This window comes from Medicago truncatula, chromosome 5 (genome assembly GCF_003473485.1).
Source record: "Medicago truncatula cultivar Jemalong A17 chromosome 5, MtrunA17r5.0-ANR, whole genome shotgun sequence".
Classification (NCBI taxonomy): Eukaryota; Viridiplantae; Streptophyta; class Magnoliopsida; order Fabales; family Fabaceae; genus Medicago; species Medicago truncatula.
The window spans coordinates 9,295,433-9,318,674 of NC_053046.1; the positions used below are offsets into that span (position 1 = coordinate 9,295,433).

Sequence of the window (23,242 nt, forward strand, 5' to 3'; positions counted from 1 at the left end):
TCATACTCTACAAATTATGTGTGTTTGGTTTGGCGGTGGGGAAAATTGATTTTGATAAAATTGAGTTTAAGAGAATTGATTTTGGTTAAAAGTGAGTTAGATGTTAATTGATTTATGTTTGGATACACTTTAATAAAATTGATTCTTATGAGTTGATGTTGTTTGGATGATTTGAATGAAACTTGATTTTGAATGTGTAATGACCAAATTATCTTTTTAATTGTATTTAATTTTTTTTTTAGCAAAATTATATTTAAAATTAAATAGCTCATTTTTAGATAATTATTTCAAGTTATCTTCCTATTTTCTTTTAAAAAAAAAATATAATCATATTTGGATTTTTATTGCTTCATTATTAGTTGTACCTGTCTCTCGATTCATTTTTTGTTTATCTTATTAATTAATCAATTAGTTAAAATCATTTTAAAAAATCAAATAAGAATTCCCGGGAACTTAAAACTCTTAAAAAAAAAAAAATCTCTAGAATTCCCCTTTAATTAACACTAATAAAAAAAAAAAAATATAGTAGTGGGTTATGAAATGCGCTCGTCTCTATGTAATACTAATGGTGCCTCTCCATTGTTCAATTTCATGGAGATTAATTCTGTTTCAATTCGTTCTCCAGACTCCAGGCTCTCTTATCTCACAGTTGTTCAATTCGCCTCTCCTCTGTAATACTAATTCTGTTTTTAGTTTTTCCAAATTTTCTAATTTTCATTCATGTTCTTCGCTGAAGCTTCCATAGTAATTGGGTATTTTCTTCATTCTTCCTCCTTCACTTTTGTTTTTCACCAGATCTAGAAAAACAAGAAGAAAGTGTTCCAGAGAATAAATATTGAAGTTTGGAAGAAAAAAAAATTGGAGCTTGAGGGTAATTAGGGAAAATATATTTCTTAAAATCCAAAATTGATTTGAGTTGCCGCAGAAGCTACAATTTATAGCTTCTTGTTAAACCACGTTTTGGCTGTAAACTTGCTTTTTCAGAATTGCTTTTGAGTGTGTTCAAACATCATGAAAAATGGCAAACTCACGTTTGGAACTTCAAACCTGCATTTGGACTCTCCAGACGCTCAACCAAACAAATACTAAGTTAGGCTTGAGATTCAATAATCAATAATTCAAAGGAAAATATTAACGATTGTCTTAGGGTGCTCTTTAAGCACTTTAAATAGTAAGTTTTTAATGAAAAGTTATGTATTGAATGCATTGAAAATTATAATAGTTGATTTTTTAAAAAAATAATTACTAAATTTGGGATGCTTGAAGAATACCCGAAGACACTCGTTAACAAGACCCTAATTTAAAATCACGTAAATTTTGTTTATAAAATTTAATTCAATTAATATTACTAGGTTGAGAATCTTGACCCGTGTTTAGACCCATAACCTCACAATAAAAATTCACCTAAACTTTTTTCATCGATACCACTTGTGTTAGTTCCAAAGTTTCTTATCTTAGGTGTGGTTCTTCTGTTTTAAAATTTTAGGAGTATGATTATAATAAGAAAAGACGAATTTATTTATTTTATCCTAATCCTAATGTTTAAAATTTAAGGAGTTTTTTTTTTTTTTTTTTGAGAGAAAAAATTTAAGGAGTTCAATTGCAAAGATTCACACATACAGTTGTGAACATTATTAACTACAATAAGTATGTAACTGACAAGGACCAAGATAGATCGGTGGATGAATGATATATCAGCCCATAAGTTGGATAGTAGACCAGAACAGTGAACGCTAAGAAAGTGACTGCAACTTTAACTTTCCATGTTTTGTGGAGAAAAATAAGAACATTATGGAAGGAGATTTGGCACCGTAACTGTGTCACGTAGTTTCTATTGAAAATTGTTTTTCGTCTGTCTGATCTAATTCAACGGTTGTGATGTTTAAACTTGATTTTACCATCCCGTAATTTGAACCGTTTGATTTTTAATTAATGTCTGCGATCGTTTATTCCGTGTAAATCCATCCTAATGCTATTATTATTGTTTTTTCTTTTGAATCAAATATCATATGCTAGAGGTAAGGTTTGTTTCCTTCTCAGGAAGAACGAGACTTTGATGAAAAAAAAAAAAGAGTAGTGATATATCATATATTGACAACCATTTATGACAACTTTGTTATAACTTTTATTTTCTCTCTTCTCATTGGTCCATAACAATAGAGAGAGAAAAAAGAAAATAGAAAATAGGAATATAACGTGAGTATGAAAGAGAAAGTCGTCAAAAAATTATAATAAAGTAGTTGTACAAATATCATTTCTCAAAAGGATGATACTCCATGAATTACATGACCTCATTGGAATTAAATTCTAAACTATTATATTCAACCTTAGGGAGAAAGAATATTAAGAAAAGACACACGAGTATTAATAAGGTGCTTAAACAAACAATCCAATCCATTTTCAAACCCTTCAATGACAACCACAATAGCTTCAACCTCTTTATGTACACATTGAATCTTCTCAACCTCATCAAAATCCATGTCTGTGTTATCAATAACCATTAATCTACAAAGTGCCAAATCCACTTTTTCTAATTCATTAATATTTTCCTCTTGATAATTGCAATCAAACCCACCTTTCCTCATGAGTACTCTTGAAACAAATTTCCACTTGTTAACCTTAGTCTTGAAAATTGGTGAAGCAAGAAATTCCACTAGTGACTGAAAAATAGAACTTGTGATCAAACTTACCTCTCTAAATACTCTCACAATTGAAGAAATGTGTTGATTAACATCTAAAGGAAAACACCCTCCAAATGATTCATCTATTTGCTTCAATAAAAACAAAGATTTTGTGCATGATTTCTTCATGCTTCTTCTTAAACTCCAATATGAAGATACATAACTTTCAATTACATATTCTTCAAATTTTCTCCTTCTAAGTGCTGATTGAAGTTCTTGAAAATTTCCTTTCATCAACATGATAACATCTCTAGTTTCTCCTAATATGTCTAAGAATCTAACCGGGCATTCTACTAACTCATCAACCCATTTCTCATTTTTGTGAGAGAATAATGCTTGTTGGGTCATTGCCAATTTCAAAACATCTTCCATGCACTTGTAAACGTTTACAAGAACATATAGACCAAAGCAAATTGTTTCAACTTTTGAGGAAGATGATGATGATGACATTGCCTCATATGATTTAAACTTGTTTAGCTCCTCTTGAATTTTAATTGTGCTTGGATGTGATCTTGTTGGTAAACTAATAGATCTAATACCATAACGACAAGATTTCTTTGGTGAGAGGGTAGCCATAGTTTCCCTTTTCGTCATAGTAAAAAAGGGTTTATGCCTATATATATACTAATAAAGTGTTTCTTGATCTTCTAGTCATGTGTGGAGAAGGGAATTGGACTAAGGAGAGAACACTATTATATGTATCCTTTATATTATGATGCCAAATGGATTGTTGGGTGACTTCAATATAAAATGTTGTTGTCACTTGTCACGTCCTCCACCAGCAATACAATTAACTACTCATGTTTTAATTGGAAAGTTGGAAGTTAAACTCTATTCATGTTACATATGTTGCAAAGTGAACCTCACTAAATGGATTTTTCATGTCTCTGTCTCTAAAATCTTGAATTCTTCAATAGACCTAATCAACTGTTCATGATACCTTTTGAATTGTTTCATTCATGAAGGTCGGTTAATTATTAAAACTTGTCTTTGCAAAATTTTGTGGACTTCATTGAGCTATAGAATTCAAGATATGGCAAATCATAGATGCAATATTCGTGAGATATTTTTTGTCATCTTGTTTTGGAATTTGTGGTTAGAAAATGAGAAGGAATATATTATAGTACTTCGTACTGCACAAATGAAACGTCGGTATATTGTCCTTTTGAGGATTGTAACGTGTTCCCGTGAGTTTGAGTGACTCAGAAAATAATACGGGTAAATAAAAATTTAAATTGAATTGATTCCAATATAATAAATAAAAAATTTGGTGAAAATAAAGCCAATAAAATAACATATTCAACACACACACACACACACACATATATATATATATATATATATATATATATATATATATATATATATATATATATATATATATATATATATTTTTATTCTAACAATTGTAAACTACTAAAGTTTGACCTTTGATTGATACTTCTAATACGCTACACAATCTCCCAATGGTGTAGATTTGCCGCCCCCCATGACAATTTTCTTTTTTAAATCTGGAATTTGGATAAGATGTTTATTACACGGTGATCATGATTATGATCACATTACTTAGCTTTCCCTTTCTTCACTTAGCTTTTCCTTTCTTGCTGAGCAAGTAACCAATATTAGGGTTCTTATCCTCTATTGTATATACATGAGAGGTTACTATAGTCTTAGATATTAGTATATATATCAATTGTAACTTCACTTTCAATCAAGAAGAATCATTTCTACTCCTTTTACTTGGTTTCCTAATATGGTATCAAGAGCTCTTTCCAAAGAGGAAGAGTTTGTTATGATCCATAACGGTCTGTAACCGTTTTTCTTCCTTTCTTCTATTGTGCATTCATCTTTGATCATCCTCGTTTGATTGTTTTTCTCTGATTTCTGGTGAAATCTTACAATTTCACACCTTGATTCTTGTTTTGTTCGATTAAATAATTTTTCATTCAATCAGTGTTTTTTGGTGATTTTCTTCATCTTCTTGCTTGAATTCTTTGTCTCTGTTTTTCACCTTCTTCCATGGCGCCAAGAAATTCTTCACCTGATACTGAATCCGTTTACTTTGTTCGTCCTAGTGAGAACCCAAATTCTCTTTCCATTACTCCCAAACTCAACGGTTCCAATTACATTGCTTGGAATCGTACTGTTAGAAGTTCTTTGGGAACGAAGAACAAGCTTGGATTCATCAATGGTACCATTCCTATGCCTGATGATGATTATTTGAATCGCGCAGCATGGGGAAGATGTAATCATGTTGTTCAATCTTGGCTCATCAACTCTGTTTCTGATTCAATTGCACAAACTATTGTGTTTTGTGATACTGCACTTGAAGTTTGGCTTGATTTGAAGGAGCGTTTCTTAAAGATTGATCGTATTTGTATTGCAAATTTGCGCTCTTCAATCAACAATCTCAAACAGGGATCCAAATCTATTTTGGATTATTTCACATAAATGAAGTCTCTTTGGGAGGAATTATCTTCACATAGTTCCTCCTGGTATTAAAACTGACAAGCAAAATCAAGTTTGCAAACTTCAAAAGTCTTTTTATGATTTGAAACAGGCTAGTAGAAAATGGTATGAAAGATTGACCTCTACTATTTTGGCTCACAATTACCTTCATGATGCATCTGATCATTCCTTGTTTGTCAAGAAAACATCCTCCTCATTCACTATCCTTCTGGTATATGTGGATGATATCATCCTTGCAGGCAACTCCCTTCCTGAATTCACTCACATTAAGTCTGTATTGTATTCATTATTCAAAATCAAGGATTTAGCTCAGTTGAAGTATTTTTTAGGCATTGAAGTTGCTCATTCCAAAGCAGGAATTTCTTTATGTTAAAGAAACTACTGTCTGGATTTGCTTAATGATTCAGGCACTATAGGTTCTAAACCTGTCTCAACTCCATCTGATTCATCCATTAAACTTCATCTTGATTCTGGTCCTCTTTATGATGATGTTCCTGCATATAGAAGATTAGTGGGTAGATCCTTTACCTCAACACTACCAGACCTGATATCACATTCATGACTCAGCAGTTGAGCCAATTTTTATCCAAACCTATACAAGCTCATCATCATGCAACTTTAAGAGTTTTAAAGTACCTTAAGGGATATCATTGCAAAGGTTTATTATTTCCCAGAAATACATCCCTCACTTTGCAAGGATTTTCAGATGCTAACTGGGCTGGCTGCCTTGATACTAGAAAATCTACCTCTGGTCAATGTTTCTTCTTAGAAAGTTCATTAAATTTATCGATAACAAAGAAGCAAATCACTGTGTCCGTGCCTTCTTCTTCTGAAGAATATAGAGCTCTAGCTTCAGCCACTTGTGAACTTCAATAGATTCTATACCTACTCAGAGATTTGCATGTTTCCTGCTCCAAGCTACCTGTGCTCTATTGTGACAATCAAAGTGCTATACATATTGCTTCTAATCCTGTTTTTCATGAGAGGCCCAAGCAATTAGAGATTGATTGTCATCTGATTAGAGAAAAGCTGCAATCTGGCATGCTCAAACTGCTTCCAGTTTCTTCACAAGACCAAGTAGCTGATTTTTTCACAAAAGCTTTGCTTCCTAGGACTTTTCATGTTCTTTTATCCAAGTTGGATTTGATAAACATTTATCAACCTCCATCTTTGTGGGGAGATATTACACAGTGATCATGATAATGTTCACATTACATAGCTTTCCCTTTCTTGCCGAGCAAGTAACCAATATTAGGGTTCTTATCCTATATTGTATATACATGATAGGTTACTATAGTCTTAGATATTAGTATATATATCAATTGTAACTTCACTTTCAATCAAGAGGAATCGTTTCTATTCCTTTTACTTGGTTTCCTAATAGATGTGTCATAAAATCCTTTAATCATTAACTAAGGACATTGAATACTTCTAAATATTTTAAGAATAAATATTAAATGATTTTTTCAGTTACAATTGTAATATTTTTTTTTATTAATAAAGGGTGTGTATGACTTTGGTCAAAAAACAGTATGAATCCTTCTTTATTAAAAAAAAAAGAGTGACTTTGGTTAAAATTGGAGTGTTCATATATCCAAAAAAAAAAAAATAATAAAAATTCAACAATCAATATTTGATGCGTGAAGGAAAATAAGTAGCAATCAAAATTAAAGTGATCACCCAATTCGACACAAATTTTGACATACGTCTGGAGGAGAGAGTTATCTCTAATCCATTATTAAAGGTGTTTCTTACAAAGAGATACAAGGGTTGCAAGAACTTAACCTTGAACCTTGGTTTCTACCAATTTTTCGAATATCATCCCCTCACCAAGAGACTCAATAAATTTATTAATGTGTTTGGATTGTTTTCCATCCCTATAGTATACCCCAAAAGTACTCTATTCTTGGCCTTTGATCTCATAAGAATATTTACCCCTTTTGATAAACTGTAGTTTACCTCACACCTCGTTGTAAAAACTGTATTTTTATATACCTGGTTGCGCATGAGCGCAAAACAACATTGCCAAAAAAGCACTTACTGCAAAAGTCTTGCGCCTGGGCGCAAAATGGAAGAATGACAAAAAAAAAATTAAAATAATTTAAGGCATTTTTCAACAACCTCACCACTATGTTTCTGTTACCATGATTAGGGTTCCGATGAATCCTTCTCCTCCCTAATCGTCAATATATGGCTTCCATCATCAAGCCCTACAAACCTCATGTTACTCTCTTCGTCGCAACCATGTTCTAAGGTAAGGGTTATCTTTCTTTTTTCAACAATCTCACATCATTTTAACATGCAACTTCCAGGTCTTGTCACAATGAGGTATTGTCAATGCCCCTCAGATGACACCACCACAATCTCACACAATTACCACCGTGAGCCTCACTCAATTTTGATATCTTATTTTTTTTTTGGGAGAAATAATTTTTTTATATATTGCTTCATGCGTCAAGAATTCATAAGACTGCCATTTTTTTTTTTTTTTTGGTATTATTTTGGGATGCTTATGGAGTTCGTAGCACATTGGAAAAGCCATCAAATTTAAGGTGGGCTCAAATTTATTTCTCATGTTCTAAAATCTAAGTTTCCTTATCTAGAATAGTTATCGAACTACAATTAGAACCTTGCGAAGTCATATTGTCCTGGCTAATCATTTGTCTAAACTTATGCAAATTGTTACAAGTTTAATCTTTTTTGTTAAAAGAACACAACCTACTAAAAATACTCTTACATACACCAAAACTCAAGGCCACTGACACCATACCTGCTAAAACCACTGAAACATGCATGAAACAGAAGCTAAGCTGACTAGCAGATCACAAAATCGAGCCGCATCATAGAGCAACAACATTTCGACACGATCAAAGAGACAAAACTACCAAAATGTACAGAGAACAAAAGTAATTCATAATGACTGTTTCAACAACAATAAAATAAAGCTAAATAAATAGTTGCTGCAACAATATATGACAGAAAGTCTAGATTCTAATTATCATCCTTACTGCTAATATTGTAAATGTAAGCTGTTGTGTCATAACCACTTAACGCAAAATAAATAGTTGTTGCAAGTCTGCAACTATCATTTTCAACTCTCATATCCCAAAGCAGTGGTTCATTCATGTCTCTCATATGATGATGGTTTATCATTCATATGATGTTGTGCCTAAAAAAATGAGTGGTTCATTCAATTCATGTCTCTCATTAAATAGCCCTTTCAACTCTTATCTTCCAAAGTAGTTTATTCATGTCGCTTAACAATTATCCTCTCAACCATTCATTATCAAGCAATTCATAACAGTCAATCAGTTTTGTCCACTGCTCCATGAAATCAGTTATGCTCGACGATACGAATCACATACACCATCGTGTAAAAGTAATTAGATAGACTGAGTGTCTACCCATTTATTCTGGAACCTTGTCATTAAATGCCACAAACACCATCGCTGGTGACCTTTAAAAAAGACAACTTCAATTGTATTCTTCATTGCTCTATATCTTGGTCAATAATTATGGCATTTGGTGCACACTCATGCATACATTCTAACCATGTTGTGAACGGCCAAGAAAAGATTTTAGTATCCTCATTCGACAATAGGACACAACCTAACAAAAATTATTGACCATGATTTACTACTCCAACAAAAGGGGGCAAAATGCATGTCATATTTATTTGTTAAACAAGCGATGTCAAAAGTTATGAATTCACCAAAATATTCATGAGTTGTCCTACATCTCGCATCTGCCCAAAATACATTTCAAATGACTTTTGTCATCCACAATCCATTACATAATACAATTGACTATTTCTCCTTTTCATTTTGACAAAATAGTTTTGAATAGCTTCAACATCTCATGTCAAGCCGATGCCGTCTTATTTTGTCTATATAGTTTCTACAATCTTTTCCTCCAAGTGTAAAATTATCATATCCATTCGCTTCAACAACAATTGCCCAAAAATGTCTGCTTACATTAATCGCAACTTGACCATTAAACTCTAACCTCCTTTTATACAAGGGTCAGAATTCTTGTTGCATCTAAAATATCTTGATTTGGTTAGGGTTAATTCATGATTATGCTTGAGAGCAACTCTTGAAATTGTAATCGTTCTATCTAATGACATATACATATTTACTCTAGCCTGATAGGATTTGACTTCAAAAGTTTCTTTGAATTAATCAAATACCTTCTTGCACAACTACATGCTAGAGCATACTACTTTTTCCACCATTTGCATTTTTTGAATTTATTTTACCGATTCCAAAGCCCATACATCAAACATAATTCTTGTAATATGTGGTAATTTCTTCTTCGGAACTAAATGTCATCCCATGCCATTCTTAGGTTTCTTAATTCTCATGGAAAATATTTGCTTTTAAATTTTAATCACAATTTTCATTTATGTAATAAATATCCTCGTGGTAAGAGGAAATTGATCACATAGACGAAAACTGTGATATAATTTAGAAGCAATTATTGTGTGTGAAGATGGTGAACTATGGTTGGAATGACATTTAGTTCTTTACAAGAAATTGTCGAGTATTACAAAAATTATGCTAGATATTTGGGTTTTGGAATTGGTAAAATAAGTTCAAAAATTAGAGATGATGAAAAAAAAATACTTTACTCTACCATGTTGCCGTCCATGAAGTTACATGAGCAAGTCAAAGAATCTTTTGAAGCCAAATCCTATCACACGAACACAATGTAAGTCTAAAGTGAATGTGTGTCTCTAGATGGAACAATAACAATATGAAGAGTTGTTATTAAGAATAATCATGAACTAAGCCAACCAAGTCAAGATATTTTAGATGCAACAAGAATTTGGACCCTCATACAAAAATGAGGTTAGAGCTTAATGATCAAGCTGGAATTAAGTTAGTAGACATGTTTTATCTATGGTTGTTGAAGCAAATGGGTATGATAATCTTAATTTAGAGAAAAAGATTGCAGAAACTACATAGATAAATTAAGACGACATCAACTTGGGATATGAGATGTTGAAGATATTCAAACTATTTCATTAGAATGCAAAGAACCAAGTCAATTTAATTATGTAATAAACGTGGATGGTAAAAGTCAACAACGAAATGTATGTTTGGCAGATGTGTGAGATGTAGGGTTAGTTATGAATATTTCGACGAAGTCATAACTTTTAACTTATATATGACATACATTTTGCTCCTTTTTGTTGAACTAAATCTTCGTGTCAATCCATTCCGTTGGGTTGCACCTTTTGTCAAATGAGATACTAAACTTTTTATTGATTATTCACAATATGGTTCGAATCTATAAATGAACATGCACCAAATTCCATACTTACCGACCATTGTAGAGCAATGAAAAAAATGCAATGTCTTTGATCGCCATCGGCGCTGGTTGCAACATCTAATGAGAAAGGTTTCAGAAAAGTTGGATAGGCACTGTGATTATGAGTCTATCAAAACACTTTTGCATGGTGCTAGCTCTTTATGATGCATCAAACTTACCTACATACTTCAAAGTTCAAACCCTATCAGCCATCTTCATTTCAAAAGAATAAAATTAAAAGAATAAGACAAATAGAGAAGGAAGAAGAATACCTCATGGAACCATCATCGTATGCAGCCATCAAATTAAACCCTATCCTGCCGGTTGAGGTTCCTTCTGTTTTTCCATATTCTTCTTAGCATTCACACCGCCCCCATCCCTTTGTCTTACGTACTGTAGCTTGCAGTATTAGGGTTTCTTTTTCTTATTATTTTTCGTTAATTAATAATTATTAATTATTTTTAAAACAGATCTAGTTTGGGCTCTGGGCTTTTAAACTCTCTTTTTTGTTTTATGGACAATGATCCACTTTTAATATGGTAATTGCTTTATAGGTCCCCTTATTGCTCAAAAGCACTTGAAATTATCAGATCAATAATTTCGACTGTACAAAATTTATCAGGAGTTAACTTATTTTTGAGGTTGAGCAATTTGAGAAGCCTATAATACAATCATCTTTCACTATTCTCTCATTAAAATTTTGGTTTAACCCTTTTCATTACTTTTCTTATTGAAATTTGGGTTTAACCCTTTTCACAACAAAAGATATAAAATCTTCTACTGTAATTTTTTATTTTATTATCATTTGGATGAAAATCTCTTAATCATTGAGTTTTAAGAACACAAGTTTTTTATTTTTTTAATCTTTTAGAACACAAGTTTTATTTTGTTACTCTTTTAGAACACAAGTTGTGACAACTTGATAGTTCTACAACTCATTTTCAAATAATTTAAACAAAACAAATCATTTGAAGACCGTTAAAAGGATGCACATCTTTTTACTTCACAAATGGTTAGAACAGAAATTGTACACATTGATCGTTCTCGATCTCAATTTTTTAAAACAAATCAATCAATCAAGAAACTCATCATAATCATTTTCTTCCGTTAAATGTCATTTCCCTTCATCAAATCAAACAACACATTTTTTTTTATCAAAATCGCAACAAAAATATTTTCATTAAAAGTATCAACACACAAACATTTTCACTCAAAAACTACGTAGCTTTGAATTCTACAATGCACTGGGAGATACAGAGGAGCAAATTAGGGTATCACACTCTTGGGTAGAAATAAGTGAGTAGAAATAAGTATGTCGATTGAGTTTTATAACCAAGATTTAACTAATTATTAAATTATATTTAATGTTATCATTCATAAAACACTCTTTAATTATTTTAAACTTTATTTTTTTAGTAATGCTTTTATTCATATAACTATTTTATGAAGTACAATTTAGAGAATATAACTATTTTTTTCTTTGCAAAAATAAAATGAAACTAGCCACTTTTCTTAAATAGTGCATGAGTACATTAGGTAGAGTAATCATTCACTTTGCATCATAGATAAAACCTAAGGGCCAAAGTCTCAAGAAAAGGAAAGTATAATTCCATTTCAAATGTCTATTGCATTTTTCTCAAAAGAATATCATAATCTTTTGCACAAATTCGTTCTTTTTATTGAATTGGAAGACAAGTTAAGGAAAAATAGAGAAAATAATCACATGAAATGAGTAGAGGGTAATAATGAGTGTAAAATTTTCATTGTAATGTATGACTATTGAATTGTAAGTATCTATACAAATTGATGAGACAAAATTTTCAATCCTCGAAAGATCCTTAAAATTTGGATGCTTTAGAAGATCGGAGAGAAAACAAAGACTTATCAAACTATTGACTCATTATGTTCAAAAGACTGACTCTAGTTTTAACCAAACGCCTAAATACATTCTCCAAACCATTTTCTATCATTTCAATTGCATTCTCCAAAGCCTCAAATCTTTCATGTGCAACATTAGAACCTTCACTTATAAGGGTTTTCAAAGATGCTTCCACACATTGCAATTCATTGAAATTCTCCATGTTCTCTTCACATATTACCCTCTTATGCATCAAGTTCAACCATTTGGTTGCCTTTGACTTTGATGATGATCCAACCAAGAAAGACAAAATGGATTGAAAGATAGACATGTTCATTGCAATGACCTCTCTAAGAACTGTAATCACTGCAACAAGGTCTTGATCTTGATTCAAAAGTGAGGAAGCTCCAAATTTACTTTCCATTCGTTTTAAAGATGTGATCAACTTTGTGACATTCTTCTTCATCTTCTTTGTGAATAATTTATATTCGGCTACACTTGTTTCGATGCTTGAATCTCTCTTTCTCCTTCTAAGGGAAGAGTGAAGGGATTGAACATTTTCTTTAATCTGTAACATGGTGTCCCTTGTGATGCCACAGATATCCAAAACTTTCACTGAACCATCCAACAACTCTTCGACAAATTTCTCACCTCGATGGTGGTGAGCAATGGCCTTTTGTGTTGATGACATATTGAGAAGATCTTCCAAAGAAATATACAAATCTTCAAGAAATGAAAGGCCATTGGTAATTGAATGAGATGTGGATGTTGATGTGGCTTCCCATGTCTTCATTTTTGTTAACTCTTGATCTATTCTTGAGGTGTTAGGATGAGATTGAGAAGGAAAACTGTTTGAGCGAACATGGTAATTGTTGCTTGCCATATTTCTCTTTAATTTGTTGTTTGTTCTTTTGTAAAGCTCGATGTTTGCTTGATATTACCAAGTGCTTGACTCTCTCTTTATATAAGAGCTAATCATGATATTGGTTGATAATTATTATGTTCATATAATAACAAAATTAATAAAATAGACAGCAGTTGTTAAGGATGGTGTAGAGCATGTGGTGCCTACATAAATTGCCATTTGAATATGGTAAGCTTGTTACATGTTAGTCCAACATTGAGAATTTATTAATGATACTGCATGTGTTATTCTGCAAGATGCTATGAATATTGAAATGAGTTTGAGATGCATGATGAATATAGCTGGCATGTCTTCTTTGTGTTGGCAATCGGAAAACCTCAGTAGTCATTAGTAAGTTTCCTCCTCTGCTGCCACATTACACTCATCAATTAAATTATTAAAATTGGTTCTGCTTGTTGCTTCTCCGATTACGTGCCACTCGTGCATACACAAACAACTAATCCATTATTTTGTTCTACTGAATATAAATCATAATAATTGATATTGTTGTCTGTCTTTTGATCATATATATCCCACAAGATCTGGATCTCATCCTTCAAAAATCCATTCTTTACCTGTTCTCGCATCTCGACAGGGAACATGCCAGGCAATAGATACCTCTGAACCAAAAACAGCACCTTTTTATTATATTAGAAACAAAGTGATAATGAAGGTTTTTGTTTACCAACACTCAGAGGACATGCCAGTTAACTATACACCTCAAATACATCACATTACCATTATGGACTGTATAATAATGCACAATGTATGGCTCAATTGGGACAAGTTTACCAAATTTTAAGGAAAACTCATTTAGTTACCACCACATGCTCATATTGATTCAGAGAGGTTAGCTACACTACATGTGCTGCATTTTTTTTTTAATGAAGCATGAATTGCTTTCTATTATATATAGTGTTAAAGAAGATGAAATTTGTTAGGAAGTTGATCGCATCATTGAAGAAGGTGGATGGAGAATTTGGACTATCACCATTATTGAATGAAGATTATGAACTCACTGTTTTTACTAGAGTGCTTAGGGAATTCATTGTTACATTTTTCATCTTTCAATCTCTTTTATCATGCATAAGAGGAGAGGATACTATCATGTGAAGAGAACTTGAGAATTTCAATGAGTTGTAGTGTGTGGAAGCATCTTTAAGCAACATTTTAAGTAGTAATACTAATGTTATGAAGATTAAGGCTACACATGAAATATTGGAGGCTATGGAAAATGCCATTGAAATGCTAGAGAATAGTATGGAGAGTGTATTTAGGTACTTGTTGAAAATCAGATCCCACCTTTTGAACGACTAAAAAATGCAGGTACTTAGTTCTCAAGTGGAAGCTTTCATCCACACACTTGTACTCTCATTGACTCGCATACATCAACAGGACACATCATCTGACATCCATATTACAGGATAGACTTTTGATACAAAGAGTAGGTTACCTTTAGTCAAACCCGACTCTAATGCGACTCTTAGGTCATGAAGGGAGTCTAAAACACGATAGAGATCTTCACATTGGATTAAGAGCAAAAACACAAATGATTTGGACAACCAAAGGTGGACATTGACAGGTGGGTACTTGACTGTTCTACTGGAAACTATCTTTGACCTGTTTGAAATTATATTTTATCCATAACATTAGGAAGTAATCCTTATCTTTTTCTTCTCAATAATGTTGATAAGATTGTTCTGAGAAACTAGACACCTTACATTGAATAAAGAACTGGCTCTCCGTTTCTCTTCTAGATCAGGGCTTAATTTGTGGATACATTGCAATGCTTGGCTTCATATTTGATATACAGTTTTCTAAGGTGGTAGTATGTTGATAATTTTTAATGATCGTGAGTTATGTCAGATTCTGTTGTTCCAAATATCTGATGCTTAAAAAAGTGAATGTTTTAAAATATATTTTTATTTCAATGATGATTATATAGCAAAACAAATATAGTTATTCAACCTTCAGTCAGGCCTCCAAGGATTACAAAATTTCTCAAACCTTATGTTATGAAGATGCATTTCACCAATAAGTATATGAGTGCTATAAGGGAGTATACACATTTGATTGAAGATCATGAATTGGTTGCTGAAATAACTTTCCTATTTCAGAATAAATATTGAACTAAAACTTTAGGACTTTACCCCTAAAAGGGAGTCCTTCCAGAAATTCTCGAAGACTAGAGTTGAACTCTAGTCTAAGAGAGGGTTTGGAAATAGTTTTCAACCAGCAATTGACGCGCCTCGGTTAGTACCTCATTAGCTGCGTCATTGCCCCAAGCGCAAAGATGGTTTTAAAGATAGATTAAGCTGCTTTTTATATAACTCTCAACTCATCTAATTCCTCTTATTAGCGATGTGGGACTAGGAAATATGCTGCCAAGTCACCACTCACCATTTTGTGTCTTAAATTTTGAACTTAGAATTGGTAGCATCTGAGTTGACAGGGTTCAGACTTTGTTTATCATATCTTTGAACAAGCCTAAGTGAAAACTTCAAAGGTGGAATGCATTGGATCTTTGATCTTCTGTAGTAGACATCAAATTATGCACACATTCAACATCAATATCGAATCAAAACCATGCACACTGTCTTCCAATTATTTTCTGTTTAAAATTTCTTCTGGAGACCTTTATAATTCTATAAGCCTATTGCATAATGATTGTCATCGTACATTGTAATATTAAGTCTCTCGCCAATCCCTGTTGCCGTATTTTTTTTTGAAAATAGAAAACTCAAAGGAGAGATTGAAAATGTAGCTTCCAGTGAATATATTTCCTTCCAAATCTTCCTTCAATTATTTAACAGGGTACAGCACAGAAAAATTCTAATAACTACCGCCCAGTGATGATTACTTCTGCATAATTTTATATCAAGAGTTAATATAACAATATGATAATTATAAAAAGATATATAATAACACATGTGATTGATATAGTAATCTATCCTCTTCCAGTATCTTTATAGTTAGCAGATTATGATCCGATTATGTTGGTCTGGGCAAGTTTCGAAAGTACCAAATGCTATAATAATATTCTTAAATTTTTATTATGTAGGTAGTTTTGGGTAAAATCAACTTGGTCTCACGGAAATCAATGAAACCCTTTGCTCCTTGATATCCTCATTTTTCTTCTGTTCTGTTTTTTTAGAACAGGTCTTCATATTTATGATTTTTCAATCATTATTAAATCATTTTTGAGATTAAATATTAATATCTTATAAATATTTCATATCAAAGTTGTAATTTTGAGACAGAGGGACACGTTTGAACCAGTAATTTTGGTTTGTATCTTGAGTTTTCGTGGACTAGTATTGACAAATTCATAATATCCTAGTTGTTCACAATTTTTATGCAAATATAAGATATGGTGAAGTTCTAATAGTTTTGATTGGATTTCCTATTTTCATGCTTTGAATACTACTTGTGTAATTATGTTCTCTGGTTGAATAGATATACTTTCAAATATATGACTTTGAGATATGGAAAATGTAACTTCAAAATAAAACTTCAGATCAAAATAAAGGAGCAGAAATATAGAACAAAAATCTGTTGTTTCTATTTGATTGTATTGCTATTGAATTGTATACATCGTATATATATACAAATTGACTCTGCAAAATTTTTCTATACTCAGCAGGTCCCTAAGATAGAGTTATGATGTTCAAAAGACAGACTCTAGTTTTAACCAAACGCCTAAATATATTCTCTAAACCCTTTTCTATACTTTCAATTGCATTCTCCAAAGCCTCAAATCTTTCATGTGCAACAATAGAACCATCACTTGAAAGGGTTCTTAAAGATGCTTCGACACACTGCAATTCATTGAAATTCTCCATGTTCTCTTCACATGTTACCCTCTTTTGCATCAACTTTGTCACTTTGAACCATTTTGTTGCCTTTGACTTTGATGAAGATCCAACCAAGAAAGACAAAACTGATTGAAAGATAGACAAGTTCATTTTAATGACCTCTCTAAGAACTGTAATCAGTGCAACAAGGTCTTGATCTTGATTCAAAAGTGAGGAAGCTCCAAATTTAGTTTCCATATGTTTTAAAGATGTGATCAACTTTGTGACATTCTTCTTCATCTTCTTTGTGAAGAATTTATATTCGGCTACACTTTTTTCAATGTTTGATTCTCCCTTTCTCCTTCTAAGAGAAGAGTGAAGTGATTGAACATTTTCTTTAATTTGTAACACGATGTCCCTGGTGATGCCACAGATATCCAAAACTTTCATTGAACCATCCAGCAACTCTTCCACAAATTTCTCACCCTGATGGTGAGAAATAGCCTTTTGTGTTGATGACATATTGAGAAGATCTTCCAAAGAAATATACAAATCTTCAAGAAAGGAAAGGCCAGTGGTAATTGAATCAGATGTGGATGTTGATGTGGCTTCCCATGTCTTGATTTTGGTTAGCTCTTGTTCTATTCTTGTGGAGTTAGGATGAGATTGAGAAGGAAAACTGTTTGAGCGAACGTGGTAATTGTTGCTTGCCATATTTCTCTTTAATTTGTTGTTTGTTATTTTTTCTTCTAAGATAATTGTAAAGCTTAATGTTTGTGTGATGTTACCAAGTTCTTGACTCTCTATTTATATATGAGCTAATCATGATACAGAAAAGGAAATTAATAAAATAGACAGCAGTTGTTAATGATGGTGTAGAGCATGTGGTGCCTACATGAATTGCCATTTGAATATGGTAAGCTTGTTACATGTTAGTCCAACATTGTGAATTTATTAATGAGACTGCATGTGTTATTCTGCTAGATGCTATGAATATTGAAATGAGTTTGAGGTGCATGATGAATATAGCTGGCATGTCTTCATAGTGTTGGCAATCATAAAACCTCATTAGTCATCAGTAAGTTTTCTCCTCTGCTGCCACATTTCTATTATAAATCTTGGTGCTGCTTGTTGCTTCTCCGATTACGTGCCACTCGTGCATACACAACCAACGAATCCATTATTTTGTTATACTAAAATGTAAATCATAATAATTTATATTGTTGTCTGTCTTTTGATCAAATCCCACAAGATCTGGATCTCATCCTTCTAAAATCCATTCTTTACCAGTTCTAGCACCTCAACAGGGAACATGCCAGCCAATTGATACCTCTGAACCAAAAACAGCACCGTTTTATTATATTAGTAACAAAGTGATAATGAAGGTTTTTGTTTACCAACACTTTGAGGACATTTAAGTTAATTATACACCTCAAATACATTTCATTACCATTATGGACAGTATAATAATGCACAATGTTTGGCACAAATTTGACAAGTTTACCAAATTTTAAGGAAAACTTTTGTAGCTACCACATGCTCACATGGATTAAGAGAGGTTAGCTACCTGTTCTGCCTTTTTCTTTTTGCTTTGAATGAAGCATGAATTGCTTTCCATCCTTATATATATAGAGTGTGTCAAAGAAGATGAAGAATAATGTTAGGAAGTTTATGGCATCATAGAGAATTTTGAGTATTACCATTATTGATTGAAGATCATGAACTCGCTGTTTTTGCTAGTGTTCTTCGGGAATTCATTGTGAGCAACATGCATGTCTTCTTCAAATCTCTTTTATCATGCATAACAGGATACAATCATGTAAAGAGAACTTGAGAATTTCAATGAGTTACAGTGCGTGGAAGCATCTTTAACCAACATTTTAAGTGGTAGTACTAATGTTATGAAGATTAAGGCTATAAATGAAGATCGGAGGCTTTGGAAAATGCTATTTAAAGAGTGGTTTGGAGAGTGTATTTAGGTACTTGACTAAAAACTGCGTGTATTTAGCTCCCAAGTGGAAACTTTCATCCACACACTAGTACTCTCGTTGAATCGTATGCATCAACAGGACACATCAACAACATCCATATAACCAGATAGACATTTGATACAAGAGTCGGTTACCTTTAGTCAAACCTGACTCTAATACGACTCTTAGGTCATGAAGGGAGTCTAAAACACCACAGAGATTTTCACATTGAATTAAGAGCGAAAACACAAGTGATTTGAACGCCCTATCTTTACCTAAATATTATGAGCAACATCAAAAGTCAAAACCAAAGGTGAATATTTGACTGTTCTATTGCTAAGTTTCTTTGACCTGTTTTAAATTATATTTTATGCATAACGCTAGGAAGTAATCTTTATATTTTGCTTGTCAATAATGTTGATAAGATTGTTCAGAAAAAGTAGACACAAACATTGATAAAAAAGTGGCTCTCTGTTTCTCTTCTAGATCATGACTTAATTTGTGGATACATTGCAATGCTTGGCTTCATATTTGACATACAGTTTTCCAAGGTGGTAGAAAGTTGGTAATTTTGTGAACGTATCATAAAAAAGTGAACGTTTTAAAATATATTTTTACTTCAACGATGATTATATAGAAAAACAGATATGGTTTTTCAAGGATTACAAAATTTCTCAAACCTTATGTTCTGAAGATGCATTTCACCAATAAGTATGTGAGTGCTCAAGTACATCCCAACTGCTACTGCAGCCTATTACTACGGATGTTCCTGCAGCTGCAGAGATTTGGCTATCACATCTAACTTGGCCAGAGGTGTTATAAGCTAAAACATTGTATCTTTGGTTTGTGTACTCTCAGATCGATGAGAAGAGCTAAGTAAGTGGAGCCAATTTGTCATCTTTTTTTTTGTGTGTGTGTGTGTGTTCTCTTCTATTTTAAGCATATATATTAGTGGAGTAGGGTTTTTTTAATATTTGATTGCTGAATTAATTTTCCTATTTGATATTGAGATGGATAAAATTAGCATAGTATGAGAAAATTGTACAAGTTAAATGATTTTTACTTTCCTATTGGAAGTATTATGCAATAAAGAAACAGAAAGACATTCATGTATGATAATCCACCTGCAAAAATCAAAATCATGTTTCCTATAGGATTTACAAATAGAAAACTCAAAGGAGAGGTTGAAAATGAAGTTTCCAATGAATATTTTCCCTATCAAATCTTCCTTCATTTATCTAACAGGGTGCAACACAGAATAATTCCAATAACTACTGCTCAGAGATAATTACTTCTGCTTAATTTTATGTTGAGTGTTAATATAATATAATAATAGTATGATAATCATAAAAAGATGTATATAACACATTACATGATATGCTAATCTATACACTTGCAGTATCCTTAGTTAGCAAGTTTCAAATACCAGATACTGTGTAGCAGACACGGCTCTTGCACCGTGAGGCAGCGAAGAAAACCTAAATCATGTGTCTCAGTTTCGAGGTAGGGGGGAGTGTGTGTACACCTTGGTTGATGTGGATGAATGGGTCTAGTGAATTTGTGAAATGGATAGTTAACAGATTTTTTCAAATATACAAATAAAAATAGAGAATTTATTAGTTTGTGAAAAGTATGTTAATATGCTGTGATTAATTATATTTTTGGATGCATTAATACTTATAAGAATTTATGTGTACACCAATTTACAAAACATTCCAAGCAGCAACAAAAACAATGCGTAAAGAAAATCTACAATCAAAGCAAGAGCAACAAGATATAGAGAGTAGATGAACAAACGCATCAAGACTTGGATAACTAATTTGACTCAAAAATTGACCTATATTTGAAAAGATTTTGTACAGACTCGTTCATAGCAATTTGGTTACCTGATCGCCTCATGATCTGGCTGGTGCACAGCAATAAAATCCTGAGCAGCTTAAATCGCCTAGTGATTGGTCCAAATAACCTAATGATTTGGATAGAAAGTCCAGCCCCAGAATTTCTCCAGAAAACACCTTGTGATTTGACTGCTCCGCCTAGCGAATTTTATATTTCAAGCAAAACAATTTTCATACTCAGACATGAGATTTTAAGGCAAACAGGACAACTTTCATTTTCTGATTAACTCTTGTGCTGGAATTCATATGTTGGCTACATCATCTTGTTTCAGGTTGCAACAATTTTTATCATCTATTTCAGTATCTACAATGTATTCTACTGCTTAGTGCTTGAGTATATCTAGTACATAATTTTAGTTACACCTTTTACTAAAAAATTCTATTTATTCACCAAACAATTGGTAATTGAAGTTTTTAGGCAAAAAATACACAAATTTAAAATCATGAAAAGTTGTAACTTCAAATTTAAAATAAAAATAAAAAGAAATGATATATAGACCAAAAATGTGTTGTTTCTATATGCTTGTATTAAATACATAATATCTATATACAGATTGAATGTGCAAAAAAAAATTCAATCCTCATCAGATCCCTAAGATAGAGTCATGATGTTCAAAAGACAGACTCTAGTTTTAACCAAATGCCTAAATATATTCTCTAAACCATTTTCTATACTTTCAATTGCATTCTCCAAAGCCTCAAATCTATCATGTGCAACAATAGAACCTTCACTTATAAGGGTTCTTAACGATGCTTCCACACACTGCAATTCATTGAAATTCTCCATCCTCTCTTCACATGTTACCCTCTTTTGCATCAACTTTGTCACTTTCAACCATTTTGTTGCCTTTGACTTTGATGAAGATCCAACCAAGAAAGACAATATGGATTGAAAGATAGACAAGTTCATTTTAATGACCTCTCTAAGAACTGTAATAACTGCGACAAGGTCTTGATCTTGATTCAAAAGTGAAGAAACTCCAAATTTAGTTTCCATATGTTTTAAATATGTGATCAACTTTGTGACATTCTTCTTCATCTTCTTAGTGAAAAATTTATATTCGGCTACACTTGTTTCAATGCTTGAATCTCCCTTTCTCCTTCTAAGAGAAGAGTGAAGTGATTGAACATTTTCTTTAATTTGTAACATGGTGTCCCTTGTGATGCCACAGATATCCAAAACTTTCACTGAACCATCCAATAATTCTTCCACAAATTTCTCACCTTGATGGTGAGAAATAGCCTTTTGTGTTGATGACATGTTGAGAAGATCTTCCAAAGAAATATACAAATCTTCAAGAAAGGAAAGGCCAGTGGTAATTGAATCAGATGTGGATGTTGATGTGGCTTCCCATGTCTTGATTTTGGTTAGCTCTTGTTCTATTCTTGTGGAGTTAGGATGAGATTGAGAAGGAAAACTGTTTGAGCGAACATGGTACTTGTTGCTTGCCATATTTCTCTTTAAATTGTAGTTTGTTATTTTTTTTTCTTCTAAGATAATTGTAAAGCTCAATGTTTGTGTGATGTTAACAAGTGCTTGACTCTCTTTATATAACAGCTAATCATGATATAGAAAGGAAATGAATAAAATATGCAGCAGTTGTTAAGGATGGTGTTGAGCATGTGGTGTCAATATGGATTTCCCTTTGAATATGGTAAGCTTGTTACATGTTAGTCCAACATTGTGAATATATTAATGATACTGCATGTGTTATTCTGCAAGATGCTTATGATATTAAAATGAGTTTGAGATGCATGATGAATATAGCTGCCATGTCTTTATAGTGTTGGCAATCAGAAAACATCATTAGTCATTAGTAAGTTTCCTCCTCTGCTGCCACATTACATTCATCAATTAAATTATGAAAATTGGTGCTGCTTGTTGCTTCTCCGATTACGTGCCACTCGTACATACACAACCTACTAATCCATTATTTTGTTTTACTAAATGTTAATCATAATAGTTTTTTTGTTACATAATTGATATTGTTGTCTGTCTTTTGATCATATCCCTCAAGATCTGGATCTCATCCTTCAAAAATTCATTCTTTAAACCATTTTGCAGTTCTAGTTCCTCAACAATGGAACATGCCAGCCAATTGATGCCTCCAAACTAAATTTAAGACTTTTTTTTTATTAGAAACAAATAAACTGTTTGTATACCAACACTTAGAGGACATGCCAGTTAATTATACACCTCGAGTACATTTCATTACCATTATGAAATGTATAATAATACACAATGTTTGGCACAAACATGACAAGTTTACCGAATTTTAAGGAAAATTCATGTAGCTACCACATGCTCACATTGATTAAGAGAGGTTAGCTATTATATATAGTGTCATAGTTGAT

At 32.4% G+C, this 23,242-nt stretch overlaps 4 protein-coding genes and 1 non-coding gene across 5 annotated transcripts; all 5 read right to left on the bottom strand.

Moving 5' to 3' along the window:
- Positions 1–2,238: 2,238 nt before the first annotated feature.
- On the bottom strand, positions 2,239–3,576 carry LOC11424139 (uncharacterized). Its single transcript, XM_003612236.3, has one exon. It carries the CDS (start codon positions 3,273–3,275, stop codon positions 2,328–2,330), a length of 948 nt encoding a protein of 315 aa, XP_003612284.2. The 5' UTR covers positions 3,276–3,576; the 3' UTR covers positions 2,239–2,327.
- An 8,636-nt stretch (positions 3,577–12,212) lies between these two features.
- Positions 12,213–13,248, bottom strand: LOC11425359 (uncharacterized). Its single transcript, XM_003612238.4, has one exon. It carries the CDS (start codon positions 13,202–13,204, stop codon positions 12,353–12,355), a length of 852 nt encoding a protein of 283 aa, XP_003612286.1. The 5' UTR covers positions 13,205–13,248; the 3' UTR covers positions 12,213–12,352.
- A 2,119-nt stretch (positions 13,249–15,367) lies between these two features.
- LOC112422331 (U4 spliceosomal RNA) lies at positions 15,368–15,520 on the bottom strand. Its single transcript, XR_003012695.1, has one exon. It is a non-coding gene; the product is annotated as a U4 spliceosomal RNA (small nuclear RNA).
- Positions 15,521–16,765: 1,245 nt separating this feature from the next.
- Positions 16,766–17,757, bottom strand: LOC11407321 (uncharacterized). Its single transcript, XM_024783887.2, has one exon. The coding sequence runs from the start codon at positions 17,731–17,733 to the stop codon at positions 16,873–16,875; it is 861 nt and encodes a 286-aa protein (XP_024639655.1). The 5' UTR covers positions 17,734–17,757; the 3' UTR covers positions 16,766–16,872.
- A 3,624-nt stretch (positions 17,758–21,381) lies between these two features.
- LOC11405448 (uncharacterized) lies at positions 21,382–22,526 on the bottom strand. The gene has a single exon (XM_003612241.4). It carries the CDS (start codon positions 22,338–22,340, stop codon positions 21,480–21,482), a length of 861 nt encoding a protein of 286 aa, XP_003612289.1. The 5' UTR covers positions 22,341–22,526; the 3' UTR covers positions 21,382–21,479.
- Positions 22,527–23,242: the final 716 nt, after the last annotated feature.

What these genes read in the sequence shown, in the direction of transcription:
- LOC11424139 (XM_003612236.3), bottom strand. Translation starts at nt 3,275, where the DNA reads ATGACGAAAAGGGAAACTATGGCTACCCTCTCACCAAAGAAATCTTGT.
- LOC11425359 (XM_003612238.4), bottom strand. Translation starts at nt 13,204, where the DNA reads ATGGCAAGCAACAATTACCATGTTCGCTCAAACAGTTTTCCTTCTCAA.
- LOC11407321 (XM_024783887.2), bottom strand. Translation starts at nt 17,733, where the DNA reads ATGGCAAGCAACAATTACCACGTTCGCTCAAACAGTTTTCCTTCTCAA.
- LOC11405448 (XM_003612241.4), bottom strand. Translation starts at nt 22,340, where the DNA reads ATGGCAAGCAACAAGTACCATGTTCGCTCAAACAGTTTTCCTTCTCAA.